The 10,455-nt window shown below is 44.2% G+C and overlaps 1 protein-coding gene across 3 annotated transcripts in view; it reads right to left on the bottom strand.

Annotated features, from left to right (window-relative positions):
* Positions 1-266: 266 nt before the first annotated feature.
* Positions 267-10,455, bottom strand: part of WIPF1 (WAS/WASL interacting protein family member 1) — a 74,736-nt gene continuing 64,547 nt past the window's right edge. For all 3 annotated transcript variants that reach the window (XM_040439636.1, XM_040439637.1, XM_040439638.1), the window contains exons 5-8: positions 9,647-10,423; positions 7,425-7,631; positions 5,397-5,510; positions 267-562 (exon numbers count right to left, since the gene is read on the bottom strand). In XM_040439636.1, the coding sequence (XP_040295570.1) occupies positions 507-562; positions 5,397-5,510; positions 7,425-7,631; positions 9,647-10,423 (1,154 nt within the window). In that variant the 3' untranslated portion in view covers positions 267-506. The remainder of the gene's footprint in view (positions 563-5,396; positions 5,511-7,424; positions 7,632-9,646; positions 10,424-10,455) is intronic.

Below are 10,455 nucleotides of genomic sequence, written 5' to 3'. Positions count from 1 at the left end.
CAAAGGGTCACAAGAAGAGATGCTCCAGAATACAGGACAACTTACTAGGTGAGTAATGTTTACCATTAGGATAAAATTTACGTAGCCAAAATATATTACGGATTCAGCCCTTTCGAATGCGTTTATGCTGGCGCTGAATGTCTACCAACGGTAAAGTCTTTCCTGAAGTTTGTAAGATTCCACTTTTAAGATCTTAGTAAAGCCCATACCGATCCACTTTCCATCACAGTCACTTGACATCATGTTTTTTGTTCCTTTTTTCTTTTTTGGGTACATTCTCCCCAGCTGCTTTTGCTCAGGATAACGGCACAATCAGCGCGGTCGGCGGTGGGTAACAAGCTTCACCAGATAGTACAATGCACCTGTATGCCGTAAGGTCCATACACAGCCACCCACATGGTCCCATGTGGTCTTTTCCTGACAAAAATTCCGACAAGAGCATCAAATAAAAGCTAAATGTTCCTTCTCTGATCTGTACAGGCATCTTTGGCGGTTGAAGATCTGGTTCACCTGGGTATTGGAGGCAAAGGGGGAGCACCTCTCTCTTTTCTGGTAGAGCCACCTACAACATTAAAACAACACATAAAAGACTACACTTCTCAACGCCTCTTAATTTTATGGGACACAACGTTTTGTAAGGCCAAGTTCACACTTCAGTTATTTGATCAGTTATTTCCATGAGTTAGGGCTCAGGCACACGACCGTAAGTGTTTTGCGGTCCGCAAAATATAAGGATGACGTCCGTGTGCATTCCGTATTTTGCGGCACGGAACAGCTGCCCCCTAATAGAACAGTCCTATCCTTGTCCGTAATGTGGACAATAATAGGATATGTTCTATTTTTTTTGTGGAAAGGGCATATGGAAACGGAATGCACACGGAGTAACTTCCGTTTTTTTTTTTTTGCGGACCCCTTGAAAATGAATGGTTCAGTATACGGTCCACAAAAAAACCGGAACGGACACAGAAAGGAAATACGTTCGTGTGCATGAGCCGTTATTGTGAGCCAAAACCAGATAAGGTATAAGGGCTCATTCACACGACTGACGTTTTTTGCGGTCCGCAATTTGCGTAAGGGAACAGGAGGCCCATTATGGAAATGCCTATTCTTGTCCTCAAAAACGGACAAGAATAGGACAGGACTCATAATTTTTGCGGGGCCACAGAATGGAGCAACGGATGCGGACAGCACACAGAGTGCTGTCTGCATCTTTTGCGGACCCATTGAAATGAATGGTTCCGTATACGGAACGCAGAAAAAGGCCCGTATATGGAACGCAAAATACGTTCGTGTGAACGAGCCCTAAAGGGAAAGATCTGTACCTGTTCTGTGTTTTTGACCCGCTCCTGGTTTTTGCTCACAATCACTGATGGAAATAACTGACCAAATAACTGAAGTGTGAACTTGGCCTAAGGGCTCATGCACAGGAACGTATTTTTAGTCCGTGCCCGTTCTGGGTTTTTTTGCAGCCCGTAGGCGGAACCATTCAATTCAATGGGGCCGCAAAAAAAAAACCTGAAATGACTCATGAATGTGCAATCTTTTTCCGTATATGTCCGTTCTTCAAAATAATAGAACACGGACAACACGGAAGTCATCCGTTTGTTTTTTTGATGATCTGTGTTTTGCAGACCGCAAAATACATACAGTCGTGTGCACGAGCCCTAAGTCTGGTTTTATGGCAAAGTCGTTTTCTGGGGAATACATTTTTTATGAAAGGGGACCAGAATGGATTAAACCTAGATAATGAAGTATTACTTACCTCACTGATCCCCCTCCGCTGCTCTGGCAGAGATGACCCGCCTCACCCAGTGATTGGCTGAGCGCAAATTTCCAGTCATTTCCTCTGCATCAAACTGGGACCAGGAAGTAGAGAGCAGCCAGGAGGATCAGTAAGGGAAGTCATGTTTATTTATTTATTTATTTATTTTTAACACTTTCTCACCCTTTTAATTATCCCTGCAGACAACCCCTTTAAAGGGACTGTTCAGCTTTTTAACTTTAGTTTTTAAAGGGAATCTTTTCACCTAAATCTTGGACTATTATCTGCAGTAACACACTGAGGCAGTGCAGATTTTTTATTTTCTTACTGTCCCTCGTTCCACCGCTGCCAGCACTCAAAGCTGCACTGAAATGTCAGGAGTGCTGTGCCATGCTACTACAATGGAGAGGACGCATGCACAGCAGTCCTGACATTTCAGTGCAGCATTGAGCACTGACAGTGGGAGAACAGGGAGCAGTGGGAAAATAAAAATAGCAGTCTGGACTCCATATCTCCAGCATTAGGCCGAATGCACATGGCCGTGTTCCGCGGCCGAGAGCGGTCCCTGGTATGCCGGGCTGGATTCCTGTTGAGAGCAGGAGCGCACGGCGTCATTGGTTGCTATGACGCCGTGCGCTTCATGCCGCCGCTGCTGTACAGTAATACACTCGTATAGTGTATTACTGTAGTGCAGCGGCCGCATGAAGCGCACGGCGTCATAGCAACCAATGATGCCGTGCGCTCCTGCTCTGAACAGGAATCCAGCCCGGCATGCCACGGACCGCTCTCGGCCGCGGAACACGGCCATGTGCATTCGGCCTTACTCATATATTACTGTAGATAATAGTCCAAGATTCTGATGACAGATTCCCCTTCCTGCAGAACCTGTGGAGTCCAGTATACGTATCTGCTTCCTGCCACTTGATTGTGGCTCCTTTGGTCCACTTCTTTTTTTGACGCACGCCAGTCTACACATGTACATTTCTGCCACAGATGGGGGTCATGTGCCTCATCCATCTGGAAGTTTCCATGCTGAGACTGCAGCACAGCAAAGAGAGTGGTGGAACGAAGGAGCTGGAACCGAGCAGCGGGGAACAGGTAAGGCTAGTTACACAGCGGGATTTGTCTGGCCGATTCTCAGCATATTTGCCGGGTTGTGGCCGGATCTCCAACGGTTCTCATTATGGTTAATGGGCGGGAATTCAGGCAGCATCCGCCAATACTGGATCCGGAGAGCTAAGGCAGACTGTTCCCTGCCGGATCTCTTTTTTTTTAGGGCTCATGCACACGACCATATCTATTTTGCGGTCGGCAAAACATGGATCCGCAAAAAATATGGATGACATCCGTGTGCATTCCATATTTTGCAGAACAGAACAGCTGGCCCCTAATAGAAAACCCTTATCCTTGTCCATAATGTGGACAATAATAGGACATGTTCTGCTGTTTTGCAGAACGGAAATACGGATATACAGAAACTGAATGCACACGGAAAGAAAATACGTTTGTGTGTATGATCCCTAATGCTAATGTGAAACTAGCTTAAGTATGCTGGACTCCACAGTCACACCAGGGAGGGGGCGGGGGGGGATGTAAAAACGTATAAAAAGCTGGACAATCCCTTTAAGACATGAAGAAGGCTACAGCTACACTGACAACTGTTTTCTGGTCACTAGACTAATCAGTCTGCCTTCTTAAGAAAGAAACTTTATTTTAAAAAATACAATGTATTGTATAATACAGTCCTGATCAAAAGTTTAAGACCACTTGAAAAATGGCAAAAAATCATATTTAGCATGGCTGGATCTTAACAAGGTTCCAAGTAGAGCTTCAACATGCAACAAGAAGAAATGGCAGTGAGACAAAACATTTTTTGAGCATTCAATTTAATGAAAACAATGAATAAACTGAAACAAGCTGTTTTTCAGCTGATCAAAAGTTTAGGACCACACCTCCAAAAAAAAAACTAAACCCCCCCAAAACAGAAATCCAACTTCCAAACATGAACTCAGTAATGAGTAGCTCCACCGTTATTGTTTATCACTTCAAAAATTTGTTTCGGCATGCTTGATGCAAGCGTTTCCATGAGGTGAGTGGGAACATTTCTCCAAGTGGTGAAGACGGCCGCACGAAGGCCATCTACTGTCTGGAACTGTTGTCCATTTCTGTAAACTTCCCTTGCCATCCATCCCCAAAGGTTCTCAATTGGATTTAGATCAGGGGTACACGCCGGATGGGCCAAAAGAGTGATGTTATTCTCCTGGAAGAAGTCCCTTGTCCTGCGTGCATTGTGTACTGTAGCGTTGTCCTGTTGGAAAACCCAGTCGTTACCACACAGACGAGGGCCCTCAGTCATGAGGAATGCTCTCTGCAACATCTGGACATAGCCAGCGGCCGTTTGACGCCCATGCACTTCCTGAAGCTCCATTGTTCCACTGAAGGAAAAAGCACCCTAGACCATTATGGCGCCCCCTCCACTGTGGCACGTAGAAAACATCTCAGGTGGGATCTGCTTGTCAGGCCAGTAACGTTGGAAACCATCAGGACCATCAAGGTAAAAAAAAATCTCATCAGAGAATAAAACTTTCTTCCACCTTTTGAATGTCCCATGTTTGGTTCTCTCTTGCAAAGTCCAAACGAGCAGTTCTGTGGCGTTCAAGGAGACGAGGTCTTTGAAGACGATTTTGTTTTTGAAGCCCTTCAGTCTCAGATGCCGTCTGATGGTTATGGGGCTGCAGTCAGCACCAGTAAGGGCCTTAATTTGGGTCGAGGATCGTCCAGTGTCTTGACGGACGCCAATTGGATCCTCCAGCTCAGTGCTGATGAAATTTTTTTGGGTCTTCCACTTGACTTTTTTGTTCCATAACCCTCAGGATCATTTAAGAAATTCCAAATGACTGTCTTACTGCGTCCCACCTCAACAGCGATGGCGGGCTGTGAGAGACCCTGCTTATGCAGTTCAAAAAGGGAGAGTTTTTTTGCCTTTGCCATCACAACGTGTGACTACCTGACAGAAAATGACAATGAATCCACATCTTTGCACAGATTTGGCCTTTTAAAGGCGTGTGGTCCTAAAATTTTGATCAGCTGAAAAACAGCCCGTTTCAGTTTTATCATTATTTTCATTAAATTGAATGCTCAGAAAATGTTTTGTCTCACTCCTATTTCTTCTTGCTGCATGTTGAAGCTCTACTTGGAACCTTGTTTTTCAAGTGGTCTTAAACTTTTGATCAGGACTGTATGTTCCTGTGCATTAATTGGGAATATTTCTACTATTATTTTATAAGTAGTTGTTTTATGTTTTACCCGTTGACATGTAGATAGGAATACATGGGTAATGTGTCATTGTTAGTACACATGTGAACCCTTCCTCAGGCCCTGAGCTCGGCAGAACACAGTACATCAGATTGGCTTGGAATTTTCTTCTAAGACCAAACACCATCTTTCATGCATTATCTTAAATGGAGCATTCAACAAAAGTAGCAGAGATTTTATTTTACTATAACGGCATAGAATACAGTTCTCTCAGTGCTTCACACAGATCTCAGAACAAGTAGGTAAAAAAAAGTTGATTTTGTGGTTAGATTTTAGCTCTTAGCTTCACACCATTATAATAGAATAGGCTCATTCTCACCTCGACTTTCGCCCCTCAGAATTTTACTAGGGTAGGTTTTATTTGATGGTACAAAGGGCTCTGGTGGTGGCAGATCGGAAAACGGATGAAATGAAAACCTTCGCTCCCATTCATCTGATAAAAACAAGCAAACAAGTGATTTTAGGGGTCACCAACTAAAGATGAACTAAACCAGGGATGCTCAACCTGCGGCCCTCCCAGCTGTTGTAAAACTACAACTCCCACCATGCCCCGCTGCAGGCTGATAGCTGTAGGCTGTCTGGGAATGCTGGGAGTTGTAGTTTTGCAACAGCTGGAGGGCCGCAGGTTGAGCATGCCTGAACTGAAGATGGTCTGTGCAAAATAAGGTGAATATGCTGGACGTAAGTAAAAATTGTGGAATGAAAACAGGTGATTTTTTATCTACAAGTGAAAAAATTATACCACAAAAGCACCAGGGACTGAGTAGTAACTATGTGTAAATTCACGATTTACAACGTTCAGCATGCACCTTATATAGAAGAATAAATTATCATGAAAGTTCATCTGAGTCCACATTAAAGGGAACCTGTCATCACCTTCATGCTGCTCATACTAACGGCAGCATAACGTAGAGACAGGTGAGTTGATTTCAGCGGTCGGTCATTTAAAAGTAAGTGATGGCCGAGAACCAACATCACAATCATTGCAGACTGGGTCTGGAAAAGAGTCAAATCTACCTGAGAAGAGTCCTGGTTATTCATGAATTCCTGATCTCCTGCTGATGGCTGACAGTCTTCTACCTAGTTTTCTCCCTTTCTCCCTGGTAGAGAACTGCCAATCATCAGCAGATGGGCGAGAGAGCAGGAGATAAGGAATAACCAGGACTCTTCTCAGGTAGATCTGACTCTTTTCCAGGCCTGGGCTGCAATGATTATGATGCTGGTTCTCGGCAACCACTTACTTTTAGCTCATGAGTCACACACCGCTGACATCAGCATTTCTGTCACTATTTTATGCTGCCCTCAGTGAGGTCCACATAAAGCTGATGACAGGTTCCCTTCAAGGTTACGGTTCATTAGCCGGCCATTAATTTGCAGTATAAGTTACTAAAGAAATTAAATAATATGATGCACTGGAAATGTGATGACAAAAGTTTGTAAACTCAGAAGGCTAGATGCCATAGGACTGATTCTCCATTTACTGTACGTGAAGATTTTTAGAAAACCTGATGACTAAGGCACTTCTATGTGGCCAGCGTGCGGCCAGTCCAGCTTTGAGATGGGATGTGATTAGGGGCAATCTGGTTTCTAGGTAAGTACTGACTACAGTTGGCCTTACACATTAGATGTATTTAGGCTGAACCTGCCGATTTTGAGGGGACCAGCTGCCCATCTAATGTATATGGGAGTCTCCCAACTTGGGGGATAGAATGGTCAGACATGATGGGTTCTTTTGTTCTGGGGAGCCTGGCAGCAGCTTTCTCCCATTCACAACACGAGGCTGCATGAGTATGGGGTGATGGGGAGAGATGTCTGTTGGCCGACTGTTATCTTGTGTGTATGGCTGACATAAAGGGAGTCTGTCACCACAGTATGCCATTATACACCGCTTACGTAGCTCTGAGGCATAACTATAGATGAATCAAATGGTACCTGTCGCCTTTTGTTTTGAGGTTCACCAAAGGAAATAACGAAGTTTTATTCATACGTAAATGAGCGCTCACAAGTGCCCAGGGGCGGCGTTCGGGCTGTAAGTTCCCAGGGGCGGCGTTAAGGCTGTAAGTGCCCAGGGGCGGCGTTCGGGCTGTAAGTTCCCAGGCCGTTCATCCTTCTTCTCACATAACCCCTTCCCGCCCTGTAAGCCTCTTGCGTCATCCAGTTTACTGTATGAGATCCCGCCTGCGCAGGCGCACTGTGATGACCATGGTGGGCAGCAGCATCGCTCCATGCAGGTGGGATCTCATACAGTAAACTGGATGACGCAAGAGGCTTACAGGGCGGGCCAAGCAACAGGCTGGGGAGGGGTTAATGTGAGAAAACACGAAAAAAAAAAAAACATTTTTCTTACCTTCACCATATGAGTCTTGGAAACCATTTCTCATTGATGAAGGTGGAGGAGGCAGAGGTCCCAGGCCAGGCCTTTCTGGAGGCGGCGGGGGTCTGGCTCCACTTCTAGGGGATTCTATTCCAGGTCTTGAAGGAGATGGAAGGCCTATGGACCCTCGGTGACCAAATCCATTTCTGTTGGCAGGAGGAGGCGGAGGAGGAAGTTGTCCTAGTGAGAAGGAAACATAAAGGGGTCAGCTGCCATACTGCATGTACTGTATGCATGATAATATATGGATACTGGTGCAGTGTATAGAATCATTGTCATATGGTCTATTGCAGGAGCGCAACTGTAATTCATAGGGTCCTGTAGCAAAATAAGATGAGGCCCCCACCACCTAGTATAAGAAAATTAAAACAGCAGCATAAGTAGCAATAATTAAAGGTATGTATAATAGCACCATATATCAGAAAACCCACATTATAGCTAAAAGTCACCATATTGTTAATCCCCACAAAAATGTAAAATGTTCTGGCACCCAATTGACCCCCCCCCCCCCCCCCCAACCTCTGGGCCCCATAGCACGTGCTATGGCTATAGTTTAACCCATGGTCTATTGGTATTGGCACAATTGGTCGCTGATATTCACCTTTCTCTATATAAGCAAGCAACCATGAGGACAGAATGCATTTAGTTTACTTTTTAGCACGGTCCCTTAGGTTAGACTTACTGGACTGTAGTTAAACTTTTCAGATTGCTTTAACCCTTTGAGAACATGGTGATTTAGCATTTTTGCATTTTTTTACTCCCTGCCTTTCCAGAGCCATAACTTTTTTATTTTTCCGTTCGCACAGACTACGAGGGCTTGTTCTTTGCTGGATAAGTTGCACTTTTTAATGCCACCATTTAATATTGCAGACAGTGTAGTGGGAAGCTGGACAACAATTTCAAATGGGTTTCGGGTTTTGTTTTTATGACATTGCCTATGTGGTAATACTGACCTGTTTCCTTCATTCTCCAGGTCAGTAAGATTACAGTGATACCACATTTGTATAGTGTTATTTCATTTTTAATACTGAATAAAATACCACATTTTTCACCCTTTAAGTGGGGAGCAAAGTGCAGGCTCTGTACTCACTGCTCCCTGGTCTTCCTCGGCCTCACAGCATGGCCGGAAGAGCTGGAAGAGCGCTGAATCTAAAGAGCAGCGGTGGCATCCGGCGGAGGAGAGGTATGATGATTTATTTTTTGTCTGTTGAGATCTTATTAACATGGGGGTCTGATCTGAGGTCTTAATGGGAGTCATATTCACATTGGGGGTCGAATCTGAGGTCTAAATGGGGGTCTTATACACATTGAACATTGGGGGCCTGAGCTGAGGCATGAATGCGGTCTTAGTAACATAGCGGGTCTGATCCAAGGTCTGATGGGGGGGCTTTTTAAAGTTGGGGGTCTTATATGAGGTCTGATTAATATTGAGGGTTTGATTGGGGTTCTAAGCTGAGGTATCATTAACACTGGAGGTCTGACTGGTGGTTGGATCTAAGGACTAATGAAAAATTATTTTTTTCTTATTTTTCTCCTTTAAAACCTAGAGTTTTATAGGGCAACAATACAGTACTTTTTTTTCTTTGCATCACCATATTATTTCCATCTACATAGCTTTGTGAGGGCTCATTTTTTGTGGGGTGATCTGTAGTTTTTATTGATACTATTTAGGACTTTGTGTGACCTTTTCATCACTTTAATTCAATTTTTTTGGGAGGTGAAGAGAAGACAAAACTGCAAATCATCAATTACAGCATTACACCGTTATACCTTTATATTTTAATACATTGGATGTTTTGGGACATGGAGGTGCATATAATCTTTATTTTTCATTGTTTATATAATTTTATTTTTATTATGGGGAAAGGAGGATGATTTTAATTGACATTTTTTTTTTGTATCTTTTTTTATTTCTTTTTTTCTTTTTTTTTTACCCCCCCTAGTGGGCTTGAATATGCAATCTTCTTCCTTACACTGCAATGAATTAGTATTAAAGTGTATGGCAAATTTTCTTATGGAGCACTGCCACCTGCAGGCCTCCATAATAACTACAACTTTTAGCCTCTGATTATCCCTGTGTTGTAAAGCATTGAGTCTGTATACATGTTGACTATATAATATTATACATATTGAAGTTTTCAAACATTATGTTTATTCATAGAAGAGATACAAATATCTATACTTGTAACATTTACCTGATCTTCCTGATGGCTCTCTTACTGGTGGTGGTGGCCTGTCCATTGAAGGTGGGTGAGGTGGTGGTCCAGACCGTGCAGGAGGAGGGACGGGTGGTGGTGCAGCAGGCAAAGGTGTCAAAGATACATTTCTTTGAGGAAGTCTTGGCATATCATCAAAGTTAGAAGGGGTTGGTGGTAAAGGAGGAGGCCCAGGCCTCCCAGGAGGTAAGGGCGGTGCCTGGGAAGCTGAATTCGGTCTAGGTGTGTTGGGAACAGGTGGCTTATTGTTTTGAGGTGGTGGAGGAGGGGGGAAATCTCTGGAAAGAGGTGGTCGGTTTCCTGTAGGAGGAGGAGGTGGTCTATCATCCACTGGTCTACTAGGCGTTTGCGGAAGTGATGGTCTATTCATGGATGGAATTGGTGGAGGCATGGATGGAGATTGTCTGCTGTTTCCGACAAAGCTATGCACTTTATTAGATGACACAGATGGAACAACAGGTGGTGAGTTAACTTGCCTATTTGCAGAAGGTACTGGTGGAGGTCCTCGGTTGTGAAGACTTGAGCTAATTGGTCTAGGTGTATTGGGTACTGCAGGTGGAACATTTTCTGACCTAGAATTAAAATCATTCCTGGGAGGTAGAGGCATTCGGTTTCTTTGAGGTTCAGGAGCAGGACCCCTTATTCCCATTGTAGGTGGAGGTCCTCTCGGAGAGCTGCTTGGTGGAGTAAAAGGTCTGGCAGATGGTATTCTCCCACCACCAGGTGGAAAGATTGGTGGTCTGTTTCCAGGTGATTCTAAAAGAAAGGGATCAGATGTCAGTTAAACT

The sequence above is a fragment of the Bufo bufo genome, chromosome 7 (genome assembly GCF_905171765.1).
Source record: "Bufo bufo chromosome 7, aBufBuf1.1, whole genome shotgun sequence".
NCBI lineage: Eukaryota > Metazoa > Chordata > Amphibia > Anura > Bufonidae > Bufo > Bufo bufo.
Note: the sequence above shows the minus strand (reverse complement) of the source record. Positions and strands in the feature narration are given on the sequence as shown.